The sequence below is a fragment of the Crocuta crocuta genome, unplaced genomic scaffold (genome assembly GCF_008692635.1).
Source record: "Crocuta crocuta isolate KB4526 unplaced genomic scaffold, BGI_CrCroc_1.0 scaffold141, whole genome shotgun sequence".
In the NCBI taxonomy this organism is placed as follows: Eukaryota; Metazoa; Chordata; class Mammalia; order Carnivora; family Hyaenidae; genus Crocuta; species Crocuta crocuta.
Window position 1 is genome coordinate 4,891,391 of NW_027527951.1, and position 14,323 is coordinate 4,905,713.

At 40.6% G+C, this 14,323-nt stretch overlaps 1 protein-coding gene across 10 annotated transcripts in view; it reads left to right on the forward strand.

Annotated features, from left to right (window-relative positions):
• EYA1 (EYA transcriptional coactivator and phosphatase 1) overlaps positions 1 to 4,950 on the forward strand; it is a 169,265-nt gene extending 164,315 nt beyond the window's left edge. For all 10 annotated transcript variants that reach the window (XM_077752479.1, XM_077752484.1, XM_077752485.1 and 7 more), the window contains one exon: positions 4,870 to 4,950. In XM_077752479.1, coding sequence (XP_077608605.1) covers positions 4,870 to 4,950 — 81 coding nt within the window. The remainder of the gene's footprint in view (positions 1 to 4,869) is intronic.
• Positions 4,951 to 14,323: the final 9,373 nt, after the last annotated feature.

The window sequence follows — 14,323 nt, forward strand, 5'->3', positions numbered from 1 at the left end:
GATATTGAGCACCTTTTCACATACCTATTGGCTGTCGGTATATTTTCTTTGGAAAAATATCTATTTATTGTTTTGCTACTGATTTGTATGAGCTTATTATATATTTTGAATATTAATCCCTTATCCAATATATGGCTTACAAATATTTTTCCCATTCTTTAGATTGTCCTTTAATTTTGAGAGAGAGAGTACAAGCAGGGGAGGGGCAGAGAGACACAGAATCTGAAGTAGGCACAGAGCCTGACGTGGGGCTCTAACTCATGAACCATGACCTGAAGTTGGATGCTTAAGCAACTGAGCCACCCAGGCACCCCTTGATTGTCTTTTGATTTTATTTCTATGCCGAGGTTTAGTCCAGTGTAATCCATTTGTTTTGTTGTTGTTTGTGCTTTAGGTATCATATCCAAAACAATCATTGCCAGGGTCCATGTCAAGGAGCTTTTTTCTTATGTTTGCTTCTAGGAGTTTCCTGACTTCTGGTCTTACATTTAAGTCTTTAATCCATTTTGAGTTAGTATTTGTGAGTGATATAAGATAGGGGTCTAGTTTTACTCACTTACATGGCTGCAGCCAATTTTCCCAGCACATTTATTAAAGAGACTGCCTTTTCTCCATTGAGTATTTTTGGCTCCACTGTCAAATATTATGTGACCATATATATACATGGTTAACTTCTGGGCTGTTGATTCTGTTTCATTGATCTATGTACCTGTTTTTATGCCAGTACTATACTGTTTTTATTATGATATGATAGCTTTATAATATAGCTTGAAATCAAGAAGTGTGATGCTTCCCACTTTCTCAGGATTTCTTGGGCCATTTGGAGTTATTCGTGGTTCCATATAAATTGGTTTCTTTTTTCTACTTCTCTAAAAAACGCCATTGGAATTTTGATAGGTTTTCAATTGAAGTGAAGTTGGCTTTGGAGAGCTTGGACATTTAAGCAATATTAATTCTTCCAGTCCATGAACATGAGATACCTTTCCATTTGTATATGTCTTCAAGTTCTTTCATTAATGTTTTGTATGGGGTTTTTTTTTTGTTTGTTTTGTATGTTTTTAGTGTAGCTATTTTCCTTGGTTAAATTAATTTTTATTTTATTCTTGATACTGTTGTAAATGGAATAATTTTATTTTGTACAGGTAAATGGTTTTTAATGCATAGAAACACTACTGATATTTTACAGATAAATAAACTGGCTCCAGAAAACTATGTCATAATTTGAAGTCCCATAACTAATGTTACCTAACCCAGGTCTTCTCACTCTGGCACCTGATTTTTTTTTTTTTGCCACCATATCTCTGACTTCATGTAAGAAATATGTTTCAGGCTTAACCCTCTTGTGCTGGGAAGCTCTTATACATTCATAAAATCTTTACATCAGTATGTGGCTAGTTAGGGAAAATATTATTTTGCAACATTCTAATTACTTGTTAATAGGAGTTTTAAGTTTCCCATCCTCTCCTCTAGATTCAGTCTTATAATCACTCACTTAAAATCAAATATACTTTCTTAAAGTAGAAGCCCAGTAATTTTTGTGAGAATAGAACTGTTGATTATAACAAAGATCATTACCTTCATGTTATGAAATAGTACTGAGGCTGGAGTTGCAGTCGTTGTGTGGGAGTGTTCCCAGAGATCACCTGTTCCGTTTGCCAGTTATCACTGTAGGGCCTTCTGCATTTTTGCACACGTTAATGACCCCATCATCACTGCATTGTGATGAGTTGTATCTGTAGTATACCCAAGGCATATTTCATCATTTGAATTTGTTTCAGAGTGCTATTTGCTATGTGGTTCTTATTAATACTCTGTATAGGAAGACAAAAGCCATTAGTGTTTCATTGGCAGTAAACAAGCCAATCCGGGACTCTTTGGGAATAACCTCACCTTTCTATAACTTGTTTTGAGAATGGTTTAGAACAGTTTAAAGTAAATGTGCTCTAGCCTGGCATCAACCCCTACACCTGTGAAGATATTTAACCATTTGATTATTTTGTTTACTATGGAATTAAATCCCTAATTTATATCTTAAGTATGTACCAAAGAATTAGCTGGATTTTTTTCAGTTCCCTTTTCAATTTATCTGCCACACATTGCATTCTACAATACATACTGTGAGTATACCAGTAGCTCTCAGATGTGTTTTGTTTTCTATGGGAAACATATCTAACTTCAGATAATCAACATGGAAAAGAATTTGACTGAACTTACTTTGAAAAACAAAGCCTTCCACTTATAAAAGTACTTTTATATTTACTTATGAAGGTCGTTGTCCTGAAAACTTCTGGATGGCTTTCTGAAGAGCCTGAAAGACTAATCTATAAGAATATTAGAACTACTCTACAGCTTCCTTTATTCAGGTGTTCATGAGAAGCAGCTTTGGGGAGGGGCAACTGATCTCTGGCAAATCAGAGAAAATAAATGAAGAAAATAAGAAAAATACACAAGGATATTACAATAGATGGCAAGTAGATGGTTAAATATATAAGAATACTTGAAAATTTTGAAGTAGTGAAGGGTTTTTCTTAAAAACGATGTGTCAAAAACAGACTTGAGATTAAGTAGTAAAATGAGCAAAGTGCTGAGTGGTACATACTGTATAAATACAATTTCAGATATGAGTATGCACAGATACAATATATAGAAAAATATTATGAAAGTTATCTAATAGCATGCAAAATGATTTGTATTTCTTTATAAAACTGAAGCTCTACATTTTACAAGTGTTTTAGGGTACACATGGATTTTTATTCCAGTAAGAGAAACAGAAGGAAAGCTTTCTGTGTTGTAACTGATCAGATGGTTTTCAAAATCTGATCTATGTCTTCACAGTCACTCAAGTTTTCCCATGTCTCTCACTCAACAGAACTTGGAAGGGAGTGTGTGTGTGTTCAGCTGTATGCGGTGGTGCTGATCATTTACACTGCTGGATTAAAATGCCATAGAGAACAGTTAGAAGGCATTTCAGCATCTGGAAATCAGAGCAGCCCTGGTGTGAATCGAGTGTTCACTCCTAGCCAGCTGTTAATTAAACCTCTCTGTTCATCCTCCAGATGTTTTATCATCAGTGAAATAGAGATGGTAACACTGATCCACCCCGGAGGTTATAGACAGGCTTGAATCTGAGAGTCTATGAGAGGTGCTTAGGACACAGTATTCTATCAATTACAGCTGTCATTGTTATTGACAGCCTCCTTGTAGGTCGTGCTCCATGTGGCTCCCACAGCCATTGTGTCCTTCTTTCATACCCAGCCAGTATCCTAACAATGGAATTCTCCACCACCTAACACACACAGTGATGAAGTGCTCTTCTGGATGATCATCCTTTCATACCTAGCTTAATGATTACCTCTTGTTACCAAGTATTTCCCCATCTCCCCAGGCAAAGGGTACTGGCCTTTTCCTTTTATAAAACAGAGGTGGCCAGGGCCATCTTCTACACCATCCCTGCAGATGCAAAAAAAGGAATGAATGAATGAATGCAAAGTAGTAAGTCTATTTTTCTAGTCAAAAGTTGCCAGGTAGATGATCCTAAAACTTTTCTGAGATCCCTAGTGCTCAATCCTGGACTATTGTTATTGAAGGATGACCAAAGATAGGGACTCCATTTGATATTGGATTGTGGTATATGCTTTTAGCAGATTGAGACAAAGGCATTGTTAATAACTAATTTAATAATTTGTATTCCCAGAATACAACACTGTATGATCTACATCAAAATAGTTATTTGCTTCCACATTTAGCTACAGATAACACCCCCGCCCCCACTCACACAAAAATAAACTTAAATTCCACTGTTTGCTTCCATGCAAGTTCTGTTTGACTGATTTTTTAAAATTCCTTAAAACTGTAATTTCAAATTATACTGAGGCCTTNTTTTCTATGGGCTAAATAGAATATTGTCCTCTGAAAAATGATGATTATCTTTCTCTTATGTAAAAAAGAGTCTGCTGATGTATAAGTTCTTACTATCGGGCTTTTGTACAATGGCAGTTTATAATCATGTTTTCATCCTTGATGGATGAGGTAACCTCGGTTCTTTTCCTGCTTTTTTTGTCTCTGGCTAATTCAGGTATTCTACAAATATTCTCACATTTAAACTAGATGTTTTATAAATACTCTCATTATTTAAACTAGGTTTTTAGATTGATTTTTTAAACAACTACAAAAAAAGTCATTTAAAATTTTCCCATGTGGTAAAGCCATTTTAAGGTTAATGTGAAGAATGCTTAATGGAAATAAATGGAAAAAAAGTTGCCTCTTACATCAGTAAAATTAAGTTTTGCAAAATGTAAAATACTACCAACTAAGGAAAACTTAAATTGTCAGCATCAAAAGTCCACTGGATACATATTTTGAAAGGTGACTGCTTTTGATAAAGTCTCATTCATAGCTACTGTGTTTTAAAGTTTGGAACGTATAGGAGGATTAGGAGGAACTTGACGGAGGAACAAGGGGAAATGGTGGGGGAAAGGGAGAGAGGCAAACCATGAGAGACTCTTGAATGCTGACAAAAACTGAGGACTGATGGATGTGGGGGGGGAGGAGGGATGGGCATGGAGGAGGGCACTTGGGATGATCACTGAGTGTTATGTGGAAACTAATTTGACGATAAACTATTTGTAAAAAAAAAATAATAAAGTTTGGAACTGGTATTCGAGCCACAGTGTAGATCAACTTAAGAAATATCCATCACTTCCATAAAAGAAACAGACTGCTCAAATGCAGTCCAGTATTCTTAGGGGAGGAATAAGTTTGAATTTTTGTTTTAAATAGATGTGATGTTAAGGTGCAGGTCTCACAATAGTGAAAAGGGGATGAGCACTGTAGCGAGTTTCTCTGGCCTCACCATGTGTCCTTTCGCAGCACGCCATGCCCTTCTGGAGAATCTCCAGCCACTCGGACCTCATGGCCCTGCATCATGCCTTGGAACTGGAGTACCTGTAACAGCCACCGAGCACTTTGAAGCCGCACAACTGCCCTGCGACCAGGAATGAATGCAGCAGGCCTGTGTCCGTGCTGGGGAGCCCAAATTCGTGATTTCATCATGTTGATGCACAGCTGCTGGCGGTCTTCACCTCTGCCCTTGTGGTAAATGAAGGACCACACCAATTCCTTCAGAACAGCGGTTGACTCTAGTACTGTGAATCCATTGAAAATAAGCCATGAGAATGTTCCAGTACAGTGTAGTGTGTCTTTGCCGCATTAACTACATGGTTCAAACCTGTGAAGAAAGGACCTGCAAACGCTTACGTTTTTCACATCTTCAATGTGACCCAAACAACTTCTCCAATACAGCAAACTTGATTGCACACTAAAGGCTGAAATGTGTTTCCCGAAGACCGGCGAGGGGATTTTTCTTGTAAAGAAAGTTTACTTTTTGGTGTCTCATACCCAGGGTAATCTGTACATCTCTACTTATTTATGAACAGACTTTTAAAAAACAGCTTTATTGAGGTATGATCCAAGCACCATCCGGTTCCCCCAACCAGACTTTTTTGACATCAATTAATTGAAGAGACAATAGCATAATAAGCGATTCAAGGCCTTTGCCTCATGACACAGCAAGTACTTTGAATTTTAGCACATTGCAAAGTAGTTTAAAGTATGTCTAATTTAAACGTGTAATATGTACATCACTGAGACAATCATGTACAGAGAGAATTTTTGGTGTAAATTTGTAATAATGGATGATTCTTTTACATATTGTTTAGAAAATGATATTGAAAGGTAGCGATGCCTTGATAGTGAAGTAAGAGGCAATATGTGCACAAAGTCATGTGCAGTGCCTTATCAACTTACTGGGTATAAATATGTAGATAATGGATTTTTTTTAGATAATGTTGTCAAGACCAAAAGCATGGATGTTAATAGGATTTTGTTTTCCAAATTATTATTCTTTTTTTTTTAATGCTGTTAGGAGGACCTTGGTAAAGTAACACAGCAGTGTCTTAAATAATTTCAAAAAAAAAAAAAGTCTCCTACAACCTCACCTTTTCATTTCCAGCATTAATGTATTATATGTAACTACTTGAAAACAATGATTATACAAATGCTTCTTCCCACAGAAAGAATGTAGATGATTGACATATTTTATTAATAAAATGGTTCATGAATTGGAGGCTAGAAAAGTTTTTGTGGGCTCAGAGGATAGGGTCTGCCTTTAGGTAAAGGAGGACATTAGCACATATCTGGAAATGAGCAAAACTTTTTGTTCCTTCTGTTCTCCTCCACCCCGTTCCCCAATCCCCACTCTCCCTGCAAAGTTCATTGCGGGCAGTGGACATGGCCCGATCGTCCTCACCAAAGTTATTCTTAACCTACATTGGGTATAAACCATAAAGCTGGGAAATAAAAATTGTCACCTTTGTTATGAGAAAAGACAGTTTCTCCAAAAGTGATGAGTTGGGGCACTAAAGACTTCCATTATTAAGAAATTATTTTTTAGATGAATTTTCTTTATTATTATACCAAGGAAAAACAAAACACCAGCTTTAACCCAAAGTAGCTAAAGAGCTACTGTATCTTTTTCTGAAGTTTCATGCTGCTGCTAGAATTAGTCACTTGTGAATTTTCCAAATTGTTTAAATTAACAGTCGAATTTGGGTTTTTCTTTTTTGTTTGAAATAAACAGAAGTTGACAATTTTTTAGCCTTTCCATTTTATGTTTTTGTACTCTGCAGATTGGAAAGACAAAGTTTATCTTGGCTTTACTGTATAAAGGTGTGTTGTGTCCACAACTGTGTACAGAATTTTTCTTCATTAATTTTGTGTTTAAATTAATAAAATTGATTTGTGCAGTACTGTAAGCTCCTTGAATATATTTTCTCATCTCTCATTTACAAGAAATAGCAGGACCTTGGCTGCATTAGAATGCTTCTGGTCTAGCAAAAGGAAGTGGTATAAAGCCATTGTAGTAATAATGGCTTTATCAGTCCTTCAAGGGACTAAACTAGAAAGGGAACAGTTGTTTCTTTGATCACTGGAAAAACGATGAATTGAAAAGCTGTATACGTCCTCAAAACTATATAAACTGGACTCTCACTCAAATTTACTATAGAACAGAATTCAGCATCAAGTATCTTGGATGGCAGAGCACCGATTTAGCTACTTAAATACCAAAGGGACAGCAATATAAAGCAGTTTCATCTATACAGAACACCCACAACATATACATCTAAAATTTGGCCAGATTAATCACTGACAGAGAGCTCTAAAACAGCACAGCTTGCTTCCTCCTGGGATTTAATCTTAGAAACACAACATTCATACATACAAACACATGAAAAAAATCAAATATGCAATTATCGGACTCATTCTTCACAGGCACACACTCGGCGAAGGGGCTTGAGTAATAGAGTGTTTGAGCATGCTCAGACACCCTGAGAATAAAAAAGTTTCAGGGGAAAGTCTTCAAAGAGATGCAGGAATGGAGGGTGGAGGGGTTTTTAAATCTCAAGCAAGGAAAATAAGGAAAATGGGCAAAGTGGAGGGTATATGCCCAAAGATAATTTTTTTGAAGCATCACTTCTAACATGGCACCCCCTGACCAAAATGTTGAAAGGGTTTCCCTTTGACCACTGATGGGAGCCCAGATTTTTCTACTTGGCATTCTAACGTTTCCAGATAGAGTACCTACTTTCTTCCCAACATAATCTCTCATTACTGCTATGAACAAACCTTCCAAACACATGAACTGGACTCTTTAATGGACCTAACAGCCTGTAAGCATTGCTCCCTCATCTTTGCTCAGAACATTCCCATTTCTGTCGGTGACTTCCTCCACCCTCAACCCACCCAAACCGTGTCCATCTTTAGTGCCTTCTTTGTTGCAGAGCCTTCTTTCCCATCATGGGACACAGTGTTCATTCCCTCTCCCGAATTTCTCCCCCTCAACGTCCATCGTCTCATTGGAGTTCATATTATTCCCTTAAATAAAGATTCTCTGGGCCCCCACCATGGGGAGCATTGTCCTAATTGCTAATGAAGCAGGGCCCCACTCCTGAGGTTGGAGTTTTTACGTTCAAGTAGGTGGGAAGAGACAAGGATGAATTAATGAATAAGATACATGGAGTCGAAAACACTCTTGATGGAAAATTAAGACAGGGAATATGACAGGACATAAGCTTCTTTGGAAAGGGTGGACAGAACCATCGAGTATGAACTGAGGTCAACTGCATAGGAAGATCAGGGGCAGAGCACACAGGCCAAGGTCCTCAGAGAAGAACGCTTCTATTTATTGTGTTCTAGGAGTGAGAATCATACCCATGGGTCCAGAAGAGAGGACTTTGGAAAGGAAGGGAGACGAGGAAAGCCTCAAAGTCATGGTAAGGGATTTGTATGTCATTCTAAATGGAATGGGAAGCCATTGAGGGTTTTACACAGGAGTGTGGCCAGACCTGATAAACTCTTTAAAATGATCACTCTGGCTGCCGGGTGGAGAATGGGCTGCGGAAGAGCAAGAGAAACGGGGAAACAAGTTACTAGCCTGAGAGGGCAGAGCCAGCTCCTTAACCACACAAACCATTTAGGAGGGCAGGGTCTTGTTCTGGCTTAGTTAAAAAACAAGGTGAAAATGACAGTCCCATCTCAGTCCCTGACCTCAAGCATTCAGATGGTGACTTAAAAAGAATCCATTACAATTACAAACAGGCTTCCCTGAGCAGTAGAGATGGGTGTGAAGTGGGGCAGGTACAGGCAGCCTGGGTACGTGGAACACTTCCCCACAGAACTGACATCTAAACAGAGACCTGAAAGCTAGAGTTGGCCTGAGCAGAGCGGAGAGAAGGGGAAATATGACAGAGGCCTTGAGAGGAAGTACTGTGGCAAGGGAAGGAGCGAAGAAAGGAAAGCCTTGGGACTAAGGTACTGGGCACTGTTGAGAATAGAACTGGCCAAGAGAGGGAAAGACCAGGGATTTAATTGTCCTTCATCTCAGAGTAAACTTCAGGCATTAGTGCTTTTATTATACATGAGCTTGACTCCTCCCCCACCACAGAAGAAAAGGGGGACACGAATACATATTTCAATGAGGCTCCTGCATTAACATACAAGCCCAGAACCCTTCACTGTGCCAATGATTCCACATGAGATTTCAAATGTTAGGATTAAGTCATGTCTAGTGGAGCCCCCTTTAATTTACACATTACAAAACTTGGGTCAAATGCTTTGCATGAGGTCACAGCCAAATTAGGCAGAGTCACAACTCTAACCAACTCTTGGATACAACACAGAATCACGGAAAGAGTATGAGTTCTCAGGGCAAGAAACGTTGGCTTTGCTTCCCCGCTCTATCACTGCACACCAGTGTGAGCATGCGCAGCCCCTAGCAATTTTCCAGGCATATTCAGTGTCCTTCTACGCAGTTAGTACAATTTCCCAATGATGAGGGAATGCTTTTTTTTAAAGAAAAGAACACCTTCGCACCTCAATTCCATGTCAACCTTTCAGAAGTTAATTTAAAATGTGTCTTCTAGGGGCACCTGGTTGTCTCAGTCAGTTGAATGTCAAACTCTTGATTTCAGCTCAGGTCATGATCCAATGGTCGTGGGACTGAGCCGCACTGTCAGTGTGGAGCCTGCATAGGATCCTGTCTTTCCCTCTCTCTCTTTCTCTGCCCCTCCCCCACCCTCTCTCTCTCAAAATAAACAAACATTAAAAAGATAAAATTTGCCTGCCAGTATTTGCAAATGTCAACTTTTAACAGTAATGTATGAGATTTGCTTTTAAATTTTAAGGAAGGCACTTGTTGGGATGAGCACTGGGTGTTATACATAAGTGATGAATCACTAAATTCTACTCCTGGGGCCATGATTACACTATATGTTAACTAGGATTTAAATAAAATTTTTAAAAATTAGTGATTTAAAAACATAAGTATTTGAATAGGACATGGATGTTTCCCGATTCAAATGACTCTAAAGGAGGCCATTCGCTGAGCAGAATGTAAAGGTGATGCTCCAGATGCTGTGTCCACATAACACATGCAAGAAATCTCCTCACAGACCCTGGAGCTTCCCCACACTACATGCAGCTACGAAAGCGTCAGCTGGAATCGTCCTGTCCATCCCATTCAGGATGCGTTTTTGACAACCCAAAAGGATAGAGGTAGTAAAAGCACTTCTCTCGGCATCTCTCAGAACGTTTCCATCTCTCTCTATTCTGTGCAATTACGCGAACTGACAGGATAACTTGTGGCAGAAGAAATGAAAGGGTTTGTAATTTAGGAAACCTTTGGCCCCACTGACTCAAAGCAGGTTGTTTGTAAAAAGGAAATCCTGACCTCAGCTAACTGGCAAACTCTGTCAGAAGCAATAGAAGGAAGCGACGGAGAAAGAACAGCGCCTGGGATTTTTATTGGCAACAGAAGAAAATTGGATGCTCTGCCAGAGGAAAGCCCTTCGAAGGGAGCGCTCCAGTGGGGGACCAAGACCCGCCCAGATACTGAGTGTGTGCCTGCACAATTGCATGGTGGTTCCATTCTGGTTTTGTGGGCTGGTTTGACTGGAGGCGTTTGCTGCACGGGACGGTAACTAGACTGACAAGCCTGAGAATGGATTTCCTCCACTGAGCTGGAGTTGCGAGCCCACTTCTGCTCTAAGCGTTCTGTGGCCTGCGCCATCGGTCTCGGCTTGGCACAAAGCTCCAGCCACCACAGACAATGGAGCATGCACCAGGTGTGCAAGAAGATAAGCTACCTACTGTTTTCCATGCCAGTGCTGTCCAGCAACTCGCCCCCACTAACCTCCTCCCTCTATGTGCTGTTTGGCGGGACTCTGCGGTGACCTCTGGGTAACTCCACAGAAGAAAGGAGGTCTCTGCAAGTTCTAATTTCTTTATGCCAGTGGTTTCAATTTGCTGCCCACTGAAATCACCTAGGTGCTTTGAAAAATATTCATCTTGAGCCCCACTTCAGAGCCTCTAATTTGTCTTGGATAGGGCTTGAGCAGAAGCCAAAGTAAGAAGCTGTTGTTCCATGCCAACCAGGTATATGTGAGAGTGACCTGCACTGTAGTCAATTCCTGGCAGGTCCGGACAATTTGGGAAGTGTGTTTTCCAGTTCTCAGTTCTTCCTTTCCAATCCATTCTGATTGCCAGTTGGCTATGCCTATATTTCTGAAATCCGTATGACTCTAACTCAATTCAACACCTGGAGAGTTCTTACTATGACTAAAAAGTTCCGCCTGATACCAGGGGTGTCCCCAGACGGCTGGCTATCTGGTGGAGAAAGAGATAGATGCTAAAAGGCAGACCATGACGAGGACCTCACTAGATTGTAGAACGCTGCAATCTGTGGGTATGAAAGCTGCAAAGAATTTTAATTCATGATGGAAGCCCAGATAGTATAGCAATGGATGTTGGCTGGAGAGAAAGAAGAAGTCTCACAGAAGAGCTAATATTTTTGTTGGCCTAAATGGAAAAGAGAAAAATAAGATGCTGATAGGCTCCTAAACCAGGTCCTCCCCTGGATTAACAAGAGAAATGTATAGTAACCACAGGCTGAAAGACAGTGGGAAGTGGCTGCAACAATCCAAATGAAATGTAATGAGGGTCTGTCCTACGGCGGCCCTGAAGACAGAAATATGGGAGCAGCATAGTCGATGTCCCAGGGGCAGGGTTAGTCGTGAGGGATGGGACGGGCTTACAAGATCCTTTGGCTACCCCCTACTCCTACACCCAACACTGGAAAGGCTCTGACTGGGAAAGTGTTATTTCATTCTAAATCTCTCCAATTCAGAACTAGGAGGCTTTGCCCTTTGGAACCAATCTTACACAGATCTTCTTTGACTTACGATGTGGTTACATCCCAGTAAACCTGTCACAAATTGAAACTCTTAAGTCAAAAATACACCTTTAATGCTTGTAACCTTCAGAACATCATAGCTTAGCCTCACCTACCTTAAACATGCTCAGAACACTTACCTTAACCTACACTTGGACAAAATCATTTAACACAAAGATTATTTTATAATAAAGTATTGAATATCTCATGTAATTTACTGAAAGGTGTGCTGAACACGAAAAACAGAATGATTGTACAGGCACAAAAGGGTCATGAGTGTATCAGTTATTTACCCTTATAACTGCAGGCCTGACTGAGAGCTGCAGCTTGCTGCCATCACTCAGCATCAAGAGTGAGTATCACACCGCCTCTCACCAGCCCGGGAAAAGATCCAAATTCAAAATTTGAAGTACGGTTTCTACTGAATGCATATTGCTTTTGTGCCATTGTAAAGTTGAAAAATTGTGATTTGAAACACTGCGAATAAGGGACAATCTGTATATGGTTGACTCTGTGTGTGTGTGTGTGTGTGTGTGTGTGTGTGTGTTACAGAACTGTTTAGGGTACGCATGGCAACTGATTTCCCTGAGGGTTCCAGAAAGTGCAGTCATCAGGCAGGTGCCCTTTACATATAATTGGGAAAAGATCACTTTTCCATTTCAAATAGGGGAAAGCTGCCTGGCTGGCTGACAGAGACGACAAAGATGTTAAGCTGTCCCTATGAAGTCCCTTAGTAACCACTCTCTAAAAACATAATCTGGCAGTGGTATTGGTGGGGGAGCACCCCGGCTCAGCTTCAACAACTATATGGCTTTTGTGGCATCTCCAGGGAGACACGGGTCCCTGCAAATGCTCACTCCTCAGACCTCCTACTGAAGGATGCCGCATCCTTTGAGATAAACCAAGCACCCAGGGGCTGCCCCAAGGTTGCTAATACAAAAGTCCTTTGGCTGTGTCCTTTGCACTTCCTTGTTGACAACCACAGAGCCCACTCAGAAAAACAGCAAAGTGTTCAAGAAGAGAAAAAGAAAAGGAAGAAAGAGAAAAACAACAACAACAAAGAATGTGGACAAAATCAGGGGGGAGGTTGATCGTGTCAGTGTGAACAATGAAAAAGACTAAAACTGAACAGATTCCCCCTGAACTTTTTCTAGCCCTGACGCGCAGGAGGCCGGGCCAGAAGCCACCCGCTGTCACGGGGATCAAAGTCCTCATGAACTCAAGTCCAGACAACCCCTGGGAAGGAGGAGGAAGGAGGAGGGGAACCGAGCCGGAGGAGGCAACGCTCCCTCCTCTGGCTCTTCAGAAAGGGCCTCTTTCACCGCCTCCCCATGTTCCTGTCTGTACAAACGTCTCACTGAGAAATCACCACAGGCCCCATCACCTAGCCTGCTTAGTGGTTCAAAAATACCAAAGGTTTTGCGGAATTTCCATTCTTCCCAAAGTAGTTAAAATGCAAGCGGGCGGGAGAACGAGTCGATGGAGGAAGCACACACCCTCACTGGAACGGTCTTGTTTTGAAAAACTTCTGCCCTCTGGGGTTGAAAGCATTTCTTGGCCCAGTGGAATCAAGAGGTGCCATGATAGCTCCAGAAATGCTTCCAGCCCTTGACCTTGATATTTATTTGCAAAGCCTTACAGGAAACCAGTTCTATGTGTTCCATGAAAAACAAAGGAAAATGCAGGAATCAGGAAAAACAACAGACTGCTCCAAACAGCCTTACATGAACAGACTTTAAAGAAAATTAGATGCTCAAAAAATAGTTTCCTTTGACATGTAATCTTTCAACATGTACTGAAGACCCACTACGCACTCAGGCCTATGCTAGGTGCTGACAGGATCTGTGCCCTGAGAAGTTCATGGTTCCCAGGGTGGAGTAAGGAGTGCTGTTGGATCAAGGTGAATGGGTGACTTGAACTTCACCACTAAAGACCAGAATGAGCTGAAGGCTTTAGGAACAGGGGCAAGAGAGACATGCTTCTGGAAGACACTTAACGAGTGCAATATTTAATTTGTACTGTGAAAAACAAGTAGGAGTTTCACAGATTAAAAAAAAAAAAAAAAGGAGACAACAATAGCCCAACTACGGCGAAAGCCCAGATGTCCATCGACTGATGAATGGATAAAGAAGATGTATTATATACAAAGAATGGAGGGGCGCCTGGGTGGCTCAGTCAGTTAAGCATCTGACTCTTGATTTCTGCTCAGGTCATGATCTCACAGGTTCATGAATGGAGCTCCCTGTTGGGCTCTGCACTGAGAGCATGGAGCCTGCTTGGGATTCTCCCTTTCTCTCTCTTTCTGCCCTTACCCCACTCAGCCTCTCTCTCTCTCTCTCTTTCCCTCTCCCTCTCCCTCTAAAAATAAATATGGTTTTTTAAAAAAGAAGGAAATCTTGCCATTTGCAATGACATGGATGGAGCTAGAATGTATTGTGCTAAGTGAAATAAGTCAAGAAGAGAAAGACAAACACCATATGATTTCAGTCATAGGTGGAATTTAAGAAACAAAACAGGGAACATATGCAAAGGTGGGGA